General features: G+C 38.0%; 1 protein-coding gene across 2 annotated transcripts; it reads left to right on the top strand.

Annotated features, from left to right (window-relative positions):
- On the top strand, positions 541-7361 carry LOC107630488. 2 transcript variants are annotated; one of them, XM_021118862.1, is made up of 4 exons: positions 541-1154; positions 4084-6364; positions 6571-6792; positions 6967-7361. In XM_021118862.1, exons 2-4 carry the CDS (start codon positions 6245-6247, stop codon positions 7003-7005), a joined length of 381 nt encoding a protein of 126 aa, XP_020974521.1. In that variant the 5' UTR covers positions 541-1154; positions 4084-6244; the 3' UTR covers positions 7006-7361. The 2 variants fall into 2 exon arrangements, 1 of the variants encoding a protein (XP_020974521.1); XR_002359347.1 differs by having other exon boundaries at positions 542-1154; positions 6632-7361.

Raw genomic sequence — 18906 nt, 5'->3', positions numbered from 1 at the left:
CAATTATAATTTTATTTTTCTTTTGTACATATATCATATGACTCTTGGTCAAGGACAGAGGGAGGTCCATCCTCCCCTTACAACATTAAAGGTTGTTTTAGGGGACTGCCACGACCACCTAGACATGGCTAATGAGGTGGACGACATGGTCGAGACATAATATAAAGTAAGTTCCCATGACTTGTATGTATGTGTCTGTGCGCGCATTGATTATGTTATTATTTTTAGGATACTATAGAGTTGGTGAGATCTGTGAGTTGTAGGGTTTAGTTAACTTTAAAATGTAATGTTAATTTGTGAGATAATCAAACTTGAGAAGTTTTATGGTGCTTATCAATATAATCATCATGTCATGCGGACTGTATGTCTTGCTGTTGGAATGTAATACGTGTTTGTGGAGACTGGTCAAAGGCACTGTGTTGATGCGGTAATGGTAAGAGAGCTTATCGTGTTTCCCTTTTCTATTTGGCCTAAATGTATTAATTAACGTAATTGAAGTGTTTATATTAAGTAGTAATATGGGCAGATCCAGTACCTGTGTTACTGGGCCATGGGGGTTTTGGGCTCAGGTAATTGAATTTTTTTGCATTTTGAATTGTAATACTAGTTTAGTCTAGTAGTGTTGCCATAAAAATAATAAAAGTCACTTTCTGGTTCAAGGGTCCAAAGCACCTGTGATGAAACGACGCTGTTTTTTTGCGTTTTGGTTAAAAGAAGAAGACCTGAGTTATGGTCGTCAGTCAGAGGAAACCCTTGCCCTCCCCTCGAGCCTCATTCCTGATTCCTGAGTCTCAGCGTTATTTCTCCCCAAAATACAACCCTAGCCTCAGCGCGCCGCCCTTGGTCTGACTGTTGCCGGTTGGTTCGTCGTGGTCGGTTGCCAATCCTCCTGTTTCCAAGTGGCCGAAGGCCCTTCCGTTCCCCCAACGCAAGAGTCTACAGGTCATGGTCGGTCGTCGTCTGGCGGTCGTGTGCGTGGCAAGGTCGTCGTCGTCCGTCGCCTGCTCAGTTGTGACCGTCGCCAGCTGCCCATCTACTGTGGCTGTCCCTCAAATCTGTTGCTACGGCACGCGCATCTGGTTCTTTGTTTCTGCGCTGGTGTCCCAGTTCTTCTTCTTCTCTGCATTATCATTCAGCCAGTCCCTACTGCGGAGGTTCTTTATTTCTGATTATTATTTTGGTTATTGTTCTAGTTATAGGAGATGGTATTGTACTTTTGTTCCGGGAAAAAGTTAATTAGAGCTGAGTTTTTGAAATTAAAATTACTCTTCTGATTATTAATTCGATTGTTGTTCTGATTACTAGTGATGGTATTGCCTTTTTGTTCTGGAAAATAATTAAATTTCTGGAAAATAAATAATTAAAGTTGAGATTCTAAAATTTATATTAGTGTCGAGTTTTCTTGTTCTGATTATGAGTGACGGAATTGTCTTCTTGTTCTGGAACATATTAACGAAGGCTGAGCTTCTGAAATTGAATTTATTGGTCATTGACTGTATTGGTTTTTGTGCTGGTTACCACTGATGGTATTGTCCTCTTGTTCTGAATACCAATAAAGTGATTATTTTCTCTAATTAAAGTATTTTTGTGGTAAGAGCTGTTATTACATTCATTGATGTAGTTATTGTTGATGTACACGAGTGAATGTGGTGTTGATGTTGTGTATGAGAATGGGGTTTGCGTTAGGTACTATGGTTGTTAATTTTTTTAGCGTGTTATTGAAATTGTTAGCCATTGTTGTTGTGATTTGTGATTACTTTGCATGTGTTTTTGGCTTTTTTTAGAAATTTGGCTATGGCTGTGTTTGGTTTAGCGTTAGAAAGAAGAGAAGCACGTTTGAGTGCATTCAACGCATCCTCCTTGTGTTTGGATACCTTTTTGGTCTAAACGCCAAAGTAAACGTGTCTTTACAAGGAATTATAAATTGCTGCTTCTGCGTTAGAAAATTAACGTTAGGATTAAATTTATTTTTTATAATCAATTCTACCCTTTATTTCCTGTTGGTAGTCTCTTTACTGGTCAGATATTTTAAATATATAATTTTAATTTTTTAGTTGAACTTTTACGGAAACAAAACCGCTTATCGTTTTCTTAGCTGCATGTCAACACTGCTGTGGAAAATGATGTCTGAATATGAGAAACATGCTTGACAAGGAAAGCTGATAAACAATTTTTCTGTGATCCAGTGATGACTGAATCGAGTATGAGTCGATGTGTTTGGGCCTGCTTCGGTGCATATGCTGTAAAGCTTTTTGTCACAAGTTCTAGATCTCAGATTTTTAGAGCAGTTGATAAAAGGGTGGATCAAATGTCCTCCTCTTCATGATCTTAATTTATATATTAGTAGCAGAATTTTGAGGTTAGAAAGTGTATATTCAATTATCATATACTTGTTAATAGAAATAGTTTTTTCAGGATATAAGAGATAGATGGATATGAAGTTGTGAACACTGCCATATCTTAACTTTGTCCAGAATAATATCAATGAAACAAAGTTTTGATGCAGAAAGTGATATTTTAGAAATAACTTGAAAACCATTGAGCATTTATTCATTTGATTCTTTTGAGGATTTGATTGCTAATATGATGTGTATGGGTCTTGTCTATATATATTTAAAAAAAAAAACACAATAACAAAGTGGTGTACATGTGATTTTAACCATGGCTAAAAAGTTTATATATGGAGGAAATTTCTATGATTTCCATAACCCTTTTTTTGGGAGTGTTTCTCCAAAATATGGAGCGAATTCTGAATAGGCTTTCGACAAATTATATCATGCATCATATTCATGCAAAACACCATATTGTACGCAGTCGAGGTCTTGGATAAACAGCAGCATTACCTGCCTGGCTGCCTCACTGGGAGCTCTACACGGATTCGAGTCCTCAATAAGACATATAAAAGTATAAAGGGAAGTTCTGTGGTGCTTACCAACATAATCATCATGTCATGCGAACTGTATGTATCGCTGTTGGAATGTGACGCGTGGTTGTGGATAGTGATTGTTTTGGTTATTGTTCTGGTTACCAGTGATGGTATTGTCCTATTGTTCTGGAAAAAAAATTAAGGTTGGGGTTCTGAAATTTATATTACTGTTCTGATTATTATTTTGGTTATTGTTCTGGTTACAAGTGATGGTATTGAGCTTTTGTTCTGAAAAAAAGTTAACTAAAGTTGAGGTTTTGAAATTAAAATTACTGTTCTGATTATTCCTTTGATTGCTGTGCTGATTACTAGTGATGGAATTGCCTTTTTGTTCTGGAAAATAATTAATTTTCTAGAAAATAAATAATTAAAGTTGAGCGTCTAAAATTCATATTACTGTTGAGATTTTTTGTTCCGATTATGAGTGATGGTATTATCTTCTTGTTCTGGAACATATTAATGAAGCCGGAGCTTCTGAAATTGAAATTATTGCTCATTGACTATTTTGGTTATTGTTCTAGTTACTGGTGATGGTCTCTTGTTCTGATTACCAATAAACTGACTATTTGCTGTAATTAGAACTTTTTTGGTAAATTGTTATTAAATTAATTGATGTGGTTATTGTTGATGCACACGAGGGAATGTGGTATTGATGTTGTTTATGGAGATTGGGGTTTGCGTTAGGGGTAATATGGTTGTTAATTTTTTAGCGTGTTATTGAACTTGCGAGCTATTGTTGTTGTGTTTTGTGATAACCTTGCATGTGCTCTTGGCTTTGTAGAAATTTGGCTATGTGATCTATTTGCTGTAGTGGAATACGTTTGTGTTAAACTTTGATTGGGGGAATAATGCGGGTGTAATAAGAAGGATATTTACGGTTGATGGATTTGATGGATTTTGAAGATTCTGATTTTCTGAAATGTAGATGGATGCGGTGCATAACAATGGTGGTGAGGGGAAAAATAATGGGCGTTGTGATTATGAAAATATATTTTGCTAATTTTTATATGTTATTTTTATTTTAGTCAGTAAATATTTATTTTATTATAAAATTAAATAATAACATCTATTTAAATATCTCAATTAAAATGATAAGATAATATAAAAAATTTATTTAAGTTGATGGATTTTGAAGATTCTGATTTTCTGAAATGTAGATGGATGCGGTGCATAACAATGGTGGTGAGGGGAAAAATAATGAAGAAAACGGGCGTTGTGATGAGGCGGTGGCGAAGGACATTTTGAATGATACTATTGGAAGTGAATCAGAGAGTCAAATGTGTTTGGATGTTGGAGATGTTGAGGGTTTGACTATTGAAGATATTATGCAAAAGACTTTTGATGATGATGCGTATGAGTTCTACAAAAATTTTGGTAGGTATCATGGGTTCGGTGTCCGAAAAGGGGACTCACGAAGGGACGATGATGGAAACGTTAGGAAGAGGAGGTTTTTTTTTGTAATAAGGAGGGACTCAGAGATCCCAAGCACTATAATAGACTGGATAGGATGCGAGTACATAAACCTGAGACGAGAACAAATTGCAAGGCAAAGTTTTCTGTTCACCTAGATAAGAGTGCTTCCGTATGGCGAGTAAGGAAGATCAACAACAACAACAACCATGAATTGACTCCCCAGGTAATGGTGCACCTAATCCCAAAGTATAGGTCATTGACTAAAGGGGCGAAAGCGCAAATTGATAGATTCTGTGAGTGCGGGATATCGACGGCAAAAACAATGCGATATATGGCAGGATTGGTGGGTAGGTATTCATTGGTAGGATTTCTAAAGAAGGACGCGTACAATTATATTGACAAGCAAAGGCGCGAGCAAATTGTTGACGAAGATGCTGAATCTGCGATAGCATACCTAGAAGGAAAGGCAGAGGCGGATCCTATGCTGATGGCACGGTATAATTTGACCGAGGATAGAATGCTTGCAAATATGTTTTGGGCCGACGGGGGAAGTAGGTTGGACTACCAATATTTTGGAGATGTTCTGGCTTTCGACTCTACTTACAAAAAAAAAAAAAAAATAAGTACAACAGACCACTGGTTATTTTCTCAGGATCAAACAATCACAAACAGACCACGATATTCGGCTTTGGGCTAGTGTTGGATGAGACGATAGGGTCATATACTTGGCTATTGAAGAGCCTGTTGGAGGTAATGTGCCAAAAGATGCCATATGTGGTTGTAACCGATGGTGATGAAGCAATGTGGAAAGCTGTGAGAGTGGTATTCCCTAGAGCAACGCATCAGTTGTGTGGGTGGCACTTTGAGAAGAATGTCACGTCGAATGTAAAAGATGCAGGATTGCGCGCACGATTTAATCGGTGGCTTTATGCAGACATTGCAGTTAACAAATTCTTGATGGAATGGAGCTAGTCTGTTGAGGAGTTTAGTTTGCAAAATAGCCTCTGGGCAAATCAGGTATTTGGGAAGAAGGAGATGTGGGCAAATGCGTACCTGAGGGATAAATTTTGTACTGGTATAAGAGTGACGTCAAGTTGTGAAGGTATAAATAGTGTTGCAAAGAACTTCCTTCAGTCGAAGCATGGGATGCTTGAACTTGTTCAAAAATGGAACTGATGGTCCGTGACTATCGAAACAACGAGTTGTTGGCGCAATTTAGATCAATTGATAGCATTCCGGTGATGCCGACAAGCTTGGAGTCACTAGAGCGATACGCTGTGAGTGTTTATACACGTGCAATATTCGGGGATGTTTGAAACAAGATCGTAGGTGTCGCATCGGTCAATCTGGTTAGATTACAAAGGTCTTTGACTACGAAGATTTACACTATCGATGAGTATGGGCAACCCGAAAGAGAGATCGTAGTTTTATACAATAAGAATATGGGAAGAATGAAATGTGGCTGCAACTTTTGGAACAAACATGGCTATCCCTGCAAGCACATGTTTTTCGTCATGAAGCATGAGCACCTTCCTAACATTTTGGACGGATTAGTTCTCAAGCGATGGACTAAAAATGCCAAGGCACTTGAAGCATATGAAGAGAAGATAGATGACGGTGCTGACCGGGCCTGCTTATTACGTCATGGTGCGCTTCATTCGGCTTGCCATTGGCTGTTCTTTTTGGGGTCACAGAAGTATGATCTATATCGAACGGCAATGAAAGGAATACGTAATCTTTGTATCCACCTGGAGGGTTACATTGCAACTGAGGACAATGTGTTTTCTACCAAGGGTGATGGAGTGATTCGTGATTCGGTGGCTGTGCGGACAAAGGGAGCTCCAAAAACCCAGAACTGTCGGGGGGCGCAAAAGACGGTGTACCGAATGTAGGAACCCTGGTCACATGAAGAGACGCTGTCCAGGAAAAAAAACTAGTCATGGGATGGAAATGGAAGATGGATGCACAGCTGGTTTCGACTTAGATGCATTGGAGGAGATTAAAATGTTCAACCACATCGAAGAAGTTAGTGAAATTATGTCTAATTTAAAATTCTTATGTGAGTTGTAGTATGTGATTTGTGTTGGGTATCCCACTACTTTTATTGTTGGTTGCGTTGCAGTCACACTGATTCGTGTTTTGAGAAAATACGGACATATTGAAAGTGTTGTGAACAACATGGGGAAGTAGCTTGTTATTATATGACTAATCTATGCATAAATCCGTTATAGGTATGTTGTGACAATCGTTGTTATTTTTCCCGATCATCCCAGTTCAGTGACGACGCCGTAGTTGGGACTAATTACAATGATGAGGTTGCTCAATGCACAAATGAAGACAAGGCTTGCCATATCGAGGTTTATAACATGGATATGCTGGGTGTTGGAGCAAATAATTATGTCCCAACACAAACTTCAGCGGCTGACGCACAGTGCAATGATAACGATAAGGCGTTAAGACTAGTGCCAAATTGTTGCATGTCACTTTTTCTTGTGGTTGTGATGTCATGATAGTCATATTCTGTTTGGAATTAGGTGTGGTATTGTTGCATGTGTACTTGGAGACATTAGAAATATGCGCTTTTCTACAGCCAATATAAACATGACTTTGTGATTCTGAATATGCAGCTGATCAGGATGGTACTCAGGCTGAACAGGATACTCTGACGTCTATGGTTGAAGCCAAAAGTGTTAACATCTATTAGTCTTTTCTCCCATATGTAATGGGTATTGTGTTGTGTGATTTGTAAATAATGTTTCCTACGAAGAAGGATGTCCCAATGAGAGGGATATATGATTGTAAATTGTGAGACCATGTGAAAAGTTTACTACCAACTTTACTTTGTTTCTAGTTTTTAATTATGTTAAGCGGCTTGCAGAAGGTGAGCAAGGATGGATGATGTGTGGTTTTATCATTTTACATGTATAACTGCAGTATCAATCTTATGTTGTTGAGTTATAATTAGAAATGGGAGTTTATTCCCTCGTCCCAATGGAGTGAAGTTATTCATCTTTTCCCTTCACTGTTATGCTGTTATGTTCACCGACAAATTAAAATCAACATGTTTAACTGTGATATTATTATAGATGTTGTACTCCATGGAGCGTACTATCCTGGTAACCCATAGTACCCAACTAATATAACTAAGTTGGAATTGGCTTATTTTTTGGCTCATGCTTTTCGGATGTACCAATAGATGTTGATAAGTCTGAGGTGGCTAAAAAGATTTGGATATGAGGCATTGAGAATGAACTAATTAGTACATCTTTATATGTGATCATGGAACAAAACAATACATAACATGGAGTGATACTAAGTACGCAACAACGTAATCAGCTAGTCACTAATGTGTCCAAGGAAACAAAATATAATTCAGACAAAATAATTGGCATACAAAATAATTGGCAGCTGCACGTGTCCATGAAACCAAAAAAATACATTCACTCAAAATAATCGTCAATTGCATAGAGCTTCTTCGTGATTGAGACTGAAGGGAAGACTCTCAAAAGGATGCCTTGTGTGCATAGGACTTAACAAGTTGTTAGTATGCCCTTCCAAAAGAGGTAACTCCCATGACCATGCTATGTTGGGTAACAGCTCGACTCAAAAGGACATGCTGAGACTAGGTGGATCTGCAAATGTCTTTGAATCCTTCTTAGCCGACCGCCTCATCTTTCAGTCCCAATCCTCTTCGGCCATGTGAGTCACTTCATTTATTTTGGCATTATGCCTACCCGTCACAAGATCCATGGCTAACTGCATCCTTGTCGCATTGTTGACCACCTGTTACCACGCATGCATGGATGAATACAAAAAGGCATGTACTCTGATAAACCACTATTTTATGGTTTATCTTGTGCTAAATTGAGTAGTTTTTATCAGTTCTTTGCACACTTATTCATACAAATTGCATGGTTTTACAAATCCTTTCCAATTTTGTTCTATGATTGAAAACTTGCTTTCTAAGCCTTTAAGTTGTATATTTTTCATTTCCTTTTATACCATTCGATACCGTGATCTGTGTGTTAAGTGTTTTCAGGCTATATAGGGCACTTTCCTGCTGTCTTCATCCAACCAGTCCTACTCCTTTCCATGGCAAGCTTTCTGTAAGGCATCACCGTTGTCAATGGCTACATCCCATCCTCTCTGTGAAAAAGGTCCAAATGCTCTGTCACGGCACGGCTAATCATCTGGAGGTTCTCGATCATACTTGAATAGGATTCACCCTCCTTTTGCGTCTGTCACTACGCCCAGCACTCGCGAGTTTGAAGTTCGTCACAGCCATCCCTTCCCAGATCCTACTCGGAATACCACTGATAAACCACTATTTTATGGTTTATCTTGTGCTCAATTGAGTGGATTTCATCAACTCTTTACCCACTTATTCATATTATTTGCATGGTTTTACATTTGCCTTTCTAATTATGTGCTTTGATTGATCCTCTCTTATTACCATTAGATGCCTTGATATGTGTGTTAAGTGTTTTCAGATATTATAAGGCAGAAATGGCTTGGAGGATGGGAAGAAAGCATGCAAAAGTGGAAGGAATGCGAGAAGTTGGAGAAATTGCTAAGTTGTCCAGCCTGACCTCTCTGCACTCAAATGGCTATAACTTTAGCTACAGAGGTCCAAACGACGCGGTTCCAGTTGCGTTGGAAAGCTAACGTCCGGGGCTTCGATTTGATATATAATATGCTATAGTTCCCCTGACGCTAGACGACGTGACCGCGTGATCCAAGCGGCCGCGTCGCAGTGACGGAAATCCAGCGTGGCAAAATTCGAAACCAGCGAATTCTAGACTGTTTCTGACCCAGTTTGCAGCCCAGAAAACACAGATTAGAGGCTATAAAGTGGGGGACTGCATCCATTCATAGAGAGGCTTTTCACATTCACAATTTTAGGAGTAGATGTAGTTTTTAGAGAGAGAGGTTCTCTCCTCTCTCTTATGATTAGGATTTAGGATTTCTCTTAGTTTTAGGAGTGACTCTCAATCCCAGGTTCTTTATTTTTATTCATTTTCCCAATTTAATTTATGAACTTTTCCATGTTATGATTTAAATATTTTATTTAATATAATTTGAGGTATTTCAGACTTATGATTGCTCTCTTTAATTTGTTAATGTTCTGTGTTTATCCAAGTTATTTTCATTCAAGTAGATTCTCTTCCCTTTTGGCTTTGGTTGAGTCATTGGAGACACTTGAGTTATCAAACTCATTGTTGATTGAAAATTGGATTTCTTCATCTCATTAATTCAAGTTCCAATAACTCTAGCCTTTCTCAAGGAAAGACTAGGACCTGAGGAATCAGAATTAATTCATCCACTTAACTTACCTTCATAGTTAGAGGTTAACAAGTGGGAGAAAAATCCAATTCTCATTACAATTGATAATGATAACCAGGATAGGACTTCCAGTTATAATACCTTGCCAAGAGTCTAGTTTACAGTTATTTATTTATTTTACTTGTCATTTAAATATATCTGTGCCCATTGCCCAAACTCAACATTCCCCGAAAACACACTTTTTCATAATCAATAATAAGAACACCTCCCTGCAATTCCTTGAGAAGACGACCCGAGGTTTAAATACTCGGTTATCAATTTTTTAAAGGGGTTTGTTACTTGTGACAACCAAAACATTTGTACGAAGGGATTTCTGTCGGTTTAGAGACTATATCTACAACGCGACTGTTTTTATGACATTCTTTACTGGCAAAAATCCCAACGTCAACCACAGACAAGGTTTAGACTTTCCGGATCTTAGAAATGGACATCCATGGGTTCTAACTTATACCACGAAGATTCTAATATCTCGGACTCGGTCCTCTGTATTAGATATCTAAGAGATACTCATTCTAGCTTGTTTGCATGTAGAACAGAAGTGTTTGTCAGGCACGTGTTCATAAGTGAGAATGATGATGAGCGTCACATAATCATCTCATTCATCATGTTCTTGGCTGTGAATGGATATCTTAGAAGCGAAATAAGTTGAATTGAATAGAAAACAGTAGTACTTTGCATTAAATCATGAGGAACAGCAGAGCTCCACACCTTAATCTATGGAGTGCAGAAACTCTACCGTTGAAAATACATAAGTGATGAGGTCCAGGCATGGCCGAATGGCCAGCCCCCAAACGTCTAAGATAGCATAAAACTGATCAAAGATGTAAATACAGTAGTAAAAAGTCCTATTTATACTAAACTAGCTACTAGGGTTTACAGAAGTAAGTAATCGATGCATAAATCCACTTCCGGGGCCCACTTGGTGTGTGCTTGGGCTGAGCTTGAAGTTTACACGTGCAGAGGATTCTTTTGGAGTTGAATGCCAAGTTGTAACGTGTTTTTGGCGTTCAACTCTGGTTCGTGACGTGTTTCTGGCGTTTAACTCCAGACTGCAGCGTAGAACTGGCGTTCAATGCCCTTTTTCGTCGTCTAAACTTGGGCAAAGTATGGAATATTATATATTGCTGGAAAGCCATGGATGTCTACTTTCCAACGCCATTGAGAGCGCACCATTTGGAGTTCTGTAGCTCCAGAAAATCCAATTTTAGTGCAGGGAGGTCAGAATCCAACAGCATCAGCAGTCCTTCTTCAACCTCTGAATATGATTTTTGCTCAAGTCCCTCAATTTCAGCCAGAAAATAACTGAAATCACAAAAAAATACACAAACTCATAGTAAAGTCTAGAAATGTGAATTTAACATAAAAACTAATAAAAATATCCCTAAAAGTAACTAGATTCTACTAAAAACATACTAAAAATAATGCCAGAAAGCGTATAAATTATCCGCTCATCAGCTACTATGAATGCTACTTTGAGTCGTGTGCAATTCGGTTTATTTCAGGATCCTTTTTATTTTCCCTTGCCTTTTGGTTTTAAGGGTTATTGGCTTTTTGCTCTTGCCTTTTGGTTTTAAGAGCTTTTGGCTTTTTCTGCTTGCTTCTTTTTCTTTTTCTTTCTATTATTTTTTTCCGCTATTTTTCTTTTTATTTTTCTGCAAGCTTTTCTATTCACTACTTTTTCTTGCTTCAAGAATCATTTTTATGATTTTTCAGATTATCAAATAACATGTCTCCTGTTCATCATTCTTTCAAGAGCCAACATATTTAACATTCATAAACAACAACTTCAAAAGATATATGCACTGTTCAAGCATTCATTCAGAAAACAAAAAGTATTGTCTCCACATCAATATAATTAAACTAAGTTCAAGGATAAATTCAAAACTCATGTACTTCTTGTTCTTTTGAATTAAAAACATTTTTCATTTAAGAGAGGTGATGGATTCATAGAACATTCATAACTTTAAGACAAGGTTACTAAATACTAATGATCATGTAGTAAGACACTAACATAGATAAGCACTTAACATAAAGAAAACAAAAAACAAAAAATTTGAGAACAAGGAATGAGTCCACCTTAGTGATGGTGGCGTTTTCTTCTTGAGGAACCAATGATGTCCTTGAGCTCTTCTATGTCTCTTCCTTGTCTTTGTTGCTCCTCCCTCATAGCTCTTTGATCTTCTCTAATTTCATGGAGGATGATGGAGTGATCTTGATGTTCCACCCTTAATTGTCCCATGTTAGAACTTAATTCTCCTAGGGAGGTGTTGATTTACTCCCAAAAATTCTGTGGAGGAAAGTGCATCCCTTGAGGCATCTCAGGGATTTCTTGGTGATGAGCTTCTTCATGCGTCTCTTGAGATCCATGAATAGGCTCTCTTGTTTGCTCTATCTTTTTCTTAATGATGGGCTTGTCCTCTTCAATGAGGATATCTCCCTCTATGTCAATCCCAACCAAATTGCATAGGTGGCAAATGAGGTGAGGAAAGGCTAACCTTGCCATAGTGGAGGACTTGTCAGCCACCTTGTAGAGTTCTTGAGGTATAATCTCATGAACTTCCACCTCTTCTCCAATCATGATGCTATGGATCATGATGGCCCGGTCTATAGTAACTTCAGACCGGTTGCTAGTGGGAATGATTGAGCGTTGAATGAACTCCAACCATCCTCTACCTACAGGCTTAAGGTCCAGTCTTTTCAGTTGAACCGGTTTGCCTTTTGAGTCAATCTTCCATTGAGCTCCTTCCACACATATGTCCATGAGGACTTGATCCAACCTTTGATCAAAGTTGACTCTCCTTGTGTAGGGGCATGCGTTCTTTTCCATCATTGGTAAGTTGAATGCCAACCTCACATTTTTCAGACTAAAATCTAAGTATTTCCCCTGAACCATGGTGAGATAATTCTTTGGGTTCGTGTTCTTACTTTGATCATGGTTCCTAGTGATCCATGCATTAGCATAGAACTCTTGAACCATTAGAATTCTGACTTGTTGGATGGGGTTTGTTAGAACTTCCCAACCTTTTCTTTGGATCTCATGTCGGATCTCCGGATACTCATTTTTCTTGAGTTTAAAAGGGACATCGGGGGTCACCTTCTTCTTGGCCACAACATCATAGAAGTGGTCTTGATGGGCTTTGGAGATGAATCTTTCCATCTCCCATGACTCGGAGGTGGAAGCTTTTGTCTTTCCTTTCCCTTTTCTAGAGGATTCTCCGGTCTTAGGTGCCATCAATGGTAATGAAAAAACAAAAAGCTTATGCTTTTACCACACCAAACTTAGAATATTGCTCGCCCTCGAGCAAGAGAAGAAAGAATATATGAAGAAGAAGAAGAAATGGAGGAGAGGGAGAGAGAGTTGTGTTTAGGACAAGAAGGGGAAGAGAGGGTTGTGTTGTGTGGAAATGAAGAAGAATGGAGGGGTTTATATAGTGGAGGGAGAGGGGTTAGGGTTCGGTCATATGGGGTGGGTTTGGGTGGGAAAGTGATTTTGAATTTTGAAGGTAGGTGGGGTTTTTGAGGTAGGTTTATGGGGAAGAGTGGATGGATGTGATAGGTGAAGGGGTAATGGGGAAGAGAGCTTAAGGTGATTGGTGAAGGGTTTTGGGGAAGGGTGTTTATTGGGAAGAGAGGATGAATGAGAAGAGGGAAGAGTATGAGTGGAGGTAGGTGGGGATCCTGTGGGGTCCACAGATGATGAGATGATCCTGTGGGGTCCACAGATCCTGAGGTGTCAAGGATTTGCATCCCTACACCAATTAGGCTTGTAAAATGCCTTTGCATGCAATTCTGGCATTTAAACGCCGAATTGATGCTTGTTCTGGGTGTTCAACGCCCAGATGCAGCATGTTTCTGGCGTTGAATGCCAGTTCTATGCTTGTTTCTGGTGTTCAGCGCCAGCTTTCCTCAGTGTGCATTTCTGGCGTCTGAATGCCAGGATGCTGCTTGTTTCTGTCGTTCAACACCAGATCCATGCTCTGTTCTGGCGTTGAACGCCAGCCAGATGCTCCTTACTGGCGTTTAAACGCCAGTAAGCCCTTCCTCCAGGGTGTGATTTTTCTTCTGCTATTTTTAATTCTGTTTTTAATTTTTCTATTTATTTTGTGACTCCACATGATCATGAACCTAATAAAACATGAAAGAACAATAAGAGTGAAAATAAAATTAGATAAATAAAATTGGGTTGCCTCCCAACAAGCGCTTCTTTAATGTCAATAGCTTGACAGTGAGCTCTCATGGAGCCTCACAGATATTCAGAGCATTGTTGAGACTTCCCAACACCAAACTTAGAGTTTGGATATGGGAGTTCAACACCAAAATTAAAGTTTGGTTGTGGCCTCCCAACACCAAACTTAGAGTTTGACTGTGGAGCTCTGGTTGACTCTGTAGTGAGAGAAGCTTTTCATGCTTCCTCTCCATGGTTGTAGAGAGAGATCCTTGAGTTTTAAACACAAGGTTGTCATCATTTAGTTGAAGGACCAACTCTCCTCTATCCACATCAATCACAACTCTTGTTGTGGCTAGGAAGGGTCTTCCAAGGATGATGGATTCATCCTCATCCTTTCCAGTGTCTAGGATTATGAAATCAACAGGGATGTAAAGGTCTTCAACCTTTACTAACATGTCCTCTACTAGTCCATAAGCCTGCTTTCTTGAGTTGTCTATCATCTCTAGTAAGATTCTGGCAGCTTGTACCTCAAAGATTCCCAGTTTCTCCATTACAGAGAGTAGCATGAGGTTTATTCCTGACCCCAGGTCACATAGAGCCTTCTCAAAGGTCATGGTGCCTATGGTACAAGGTATTAGGAACTTCCCAGGATCCTGTTTCTTCTGAGGCAATGTCAGTTGATCCAGATCACTCAGTTCATTGATGAGCAAGGGAGGTTCATCTTCCCAAGTCTCATTACCAAATAATTTGGCATTCAGCTTCATGATTGCACCAAGGAACTTGGAAATGTGCTCTTCAGTAACATCCTCAGTCTCTTCAGAAGAAGAATACTCATCAGAGCTCATGAAGGGCATAAGGAGGTTCAATGGAATCTCTATGGTCTCTAGATGAGCCTCAGATTCCTTTGGTTCCTCAAAGGGAAACTTCTTGTTGATCACTGGACGTCCCAGGAGGTCTTCCTCCTTGGGATTCACGTCCTCCTCTTCCTCCTTGGATTCAGCCATGATTGTTATATCAATGGCCTTGCACTCTCTCTTTGGATTCTCTTCTGTATTGCTTGGGAGAGTACTAGGAGGAGTTTCAGTGATCTTCTTACTCAGCTGGCCCACTTGTGCCTCCAAATTTCTGATAGAGGACCTTGTTTCATTCATGAAACTCAAAGTGGCCTTAGATAGATCAGAGACTAAATTTGCCAAGCTAGATGGATTCTGCTCAGAATTCTCTGTCTGTTGCTGAGTGGATGATGGAAAAGGTTTACTATTGTTAAACCTGTTTCTTCCACCATTAGTAAAGCCTTGTTGAGGCTTTTGTTGATCCTTCCATGAGAAATTTGGGTGATTTCTCCATGAGGGGTTATAGGTGTTTCCATAAGGTTCACCCATATAATTTACCTCTGCTATTGCAGGGTTCTCAGGATCATAAGCTTCTTCTTCAGAAGATGCTTCTTGAGTACTGTTGGATGCAGCTTGCATTCCATTCAGACTTTGAGAAATCATATTGACTTGCTGAGTCAGTATTTTATTCTGAGCCAATATGGCATTCAGAGTATCAATTTCAAGAACTCCCTTCTTCTGAGGCGTCCCATTACTCACAAGATTCCTCTCAGAAGTGTACATAAACTGGTTATTAGCAACCATGTCAATAAGTTCTTGAGCTTCTGTAGGCGTTTTCTTTAGGTGAATGGATCCACCTGCAGAAGTATCCAATGACATCTTAGCTAATTCAGACAGACCATCATAGAATATATCCAGGATGGTCCATTCTGAAAGCATGTCAGAAGGACACTTTTTGGTCAGTTGCTTGTATCTCTCCCAAGCTTCATAGAGGGATTCACCTTCCTTCTGTCTGAAGGTTTGAACATCCACTCTAAGCTTACTAAGCTTTTGAGGAGGAAAGAACTTGGCTAAGAAAGCCGTGACCAACTTATCCCAAGAGTTCAGGCTATCTTTAGGTTGAGAATTCAGCCATATTCTAGCTCTGTCTCTCACAGCAAAAGGGAAAAGCATGAGTCTGTAGACTTTAGGATCTACTCCATTAGTCTTAACAGTATCACATATCTGCAAGAATTCAGTTAAGAACTAAAAAGGATCTTCAGATGGAAGTCCATGAAACTTGCAGTTCTGTTGCATCAGAGAAACTAATTGAGGTTTCAGCTCAAAATTGTTTGCTCCAATGGCAGGAATGGAGATGCTTCTTCCATGTAAATTAAAATTAGGTGCAGTAAAGTCACCAAGCATCCTCCTTGCATTATTATTATTTTCGGCTGCCATCTCCTCTTCTTGTTCGAAAATTCCTGTAAGGTTGTCTCTGGATTGTTGTATTTTAACTTCTCTTAGTTTCCTTTTCAGAGTCTTTTCAGGTTCAGGATCTGCTTCAACAAGAATGTTCTTATCTTTGCTCCTGCTCATGTGAAAAAGAAGAGGACTAAAGATACCGGGGATCCCCTTTACCACAGTATAGAGGTTCCCTTGTGTGAGTAGAAGAAAAGAAGAATAAGAATGTAGAAGAGAAGAATTCGAACTCAGAGGAGAGGAAGGGGTTCGAATTTTGGGTGAGGAGAAGTGTTAGTAGATGAATAAATAAATAGAAGGAGATGAGGGAGAGGGGATTTCGAAAATTAATTTTTGAAAAGAAGTTGATGATTTTCGAAAATTAAAGGAGAATTAAAATTAAAATTAAAATTTAAACAATTAATTAACTAAAAAGAATTTTTGAAAAAGAGGGAGGTATTTTCGAAAATTAGAGAGGGATAGTTAGTTAGGTAGTTTTGAAAGAGATAAGAAACAAACAAAAAGTTAATCAGTTAGTTGAAACAAATTTTGAAAATCAATTTTTAAAAGATAAGAAGATAAGAAGTTAGAAAAGATATTTGAAAAAGATATGATATGAAGAGGTATGATTGAAAAAGATATGATTTTGAAAAAGATAAGATAAAAAGATATTTTTTTGAAAAGATATGATTGAAATTAGTTTTGAAAAAGATTTGATTTTTAAAATCACAATTAATGACTTGATTCACAAGAAATCACAAGATATGATTCTAGAACTTAAAGTTTGAATCTTTCTTAACAGGTAAGTAACAAACTTGAAATTTTTGAATCAAAATATTAATTGTTGATGATATTTTCGAAAATATGATGTAAAATTAAGAAAAAGATTTTTGAAAAATATTTTTAAAATTTTTAAAAATAAATAAGAAAAATGAAAAAGATATGATTTTTGAAAAAGATTTTGAAAAAGATAAGATTTTTAAATTGAAAATTTGATTTGACTCTTAAGAAACAACTAAATTTTAAAAAGTTTTGAAAAAGTCAACTCAAATTTTCGAAAATTTATGAGTGAAAAAGGGAAAGATATTTTTTTGATTTTTGAATTTTTAATGAAGAAAGAGAAAAACATGAAAAAGACTCAATGCATGAGAATTTTTAGATCAAAACGATGAATGCATGCAAGAACACTATGAATGTCAAGATGAACACCAAGAACACTTTGAAGATCATGATGAACATCAAGAACATATTTTTGAAAATTTTTTTATGCAAAGAAAACATGCAAGACACCAAACTTAGAAATCTTTAATTCTTAGACACTATGAATGCAAAGATGCACATGAAAAACAACAAAAGACACAAAATAAGAAAACATCAAGATCAAACAAGAAGACTTACCAAGAACAACTTGAAGATCATGAAGAACACTATGAATGCATGAATTTTCGAAAAATGCATAAATTTTTAGAAAAAATGCAATTGACACCAAACTTAAAAATTGACTCAAGACTCAAACAAGAAACAAAAAAAAAAAGATTTTTGATTTTATGATTTTATTAATTTTTTTTTGGATTTTTGTATATTTTTATTTTTTGAAAACATATAGGGAAAATGAAGCAATGAATTCATAGTCCTCAATCAAGATTCCAGGAATCATACCAAGTTAGTCTAAAGCTTGATGGCCAGCCAAACTTCAGCATACCATTTTGAAACTTTAGAATTCATTCTTAAAAATTTTAAAATAATTTTCGAAAACAAAGGGAAAATTTTTTTGAAAGATTTTTGAAAACAAATTTTTTTTTTTGAAAATAAAACAAAAAGAAAATTACCTAATCTGATCAACAAGATGAACCGTCAGTTGTCCAAACTCGAACAATCCCCGGCAACGGCGCCAAAAACTTGGTGTACGAAATTGTGATCCCTGGTAATGGCTCCAAAAACTTGGTGCTCTAATCTTAATTCATAATTTGTCACAACTTCGATACAACTAACCAACAAGTGCACTGGGTCGTCCAAGTAATAAAACCTTACGTGAGTAAGGGTCGATCCCACGGAGATTGTTGGTATGAAGCAAGCTATGGTCATCTTGTAAATCTTAGTCAGGCGGATATCAAATGGTTATGGAGTTTTTGAATAATAATAATAAATAAACAGAAAATAAAGATAGAAATACTTATGTAATTCATTGGTGAGAATTTCAGATAAGCGTATAGAGATGCTTTCGTTCCTCTAAACCTCTGCTTTCCTACTGTCTTCATCCAACCAGTCCTACTCCTTTCCATGGCAAGCTTTCTGTAAGGCATCACCGTTGTCAATGGCTACATCCCATCTTCTCTGTGAAAAAGGTCCAAATGCTCTGTCATGGCACGGCTAATCATCTGGAGGTTCTCGATCATACTGGAATAGGATTCACCCTCCTTTTGCGTCTGTCACTACGCCCAGCACTCGCGAGTTTGAAGTTCGTCACAGCCATCCCTTCCCAGATCCTACTCGGAATACCACAGACAAGGTTTAGACTTTCCGGATCTTAGGAATGGCCATCCATGGGTTCTAACTTATACCACAAAGATTCTAATATCTCGGACTCGGTCCTCTGTATTAGATATCTCAGAGATACTCATTCTAGCTTGTTTGCATGTAGAACAGAAGTGTTTGTCAGGCACGCGTTCATAAGTGAGAATGATGATGAGCGTCACATAATCATCATATTCATCATGTTCTTGGGTGCGAATGGATATCTTAGAAGCGGAATAAGTTGAATTGAATAGAAAACAGTAGTACTTTGC

This window comes from Arachis ipaensis, chromosome B03 (genome assembly GCF_000816755.2).
Source record: "Arachis ipaensis cultivar K30076 chromosome B03, Araip1.1, whole genome shotgun sequence".
NCBI lineage: Eukaryota > Viridiplantae > Streptophyta > Magnoliopsida > Fabales > Fabaceae > Arachis > Arachis ipaensis.
Note: the sequence above shows the minus strand (reverse complement) of the source record. Positions and strands in the feature narration are given on the sequence as shown.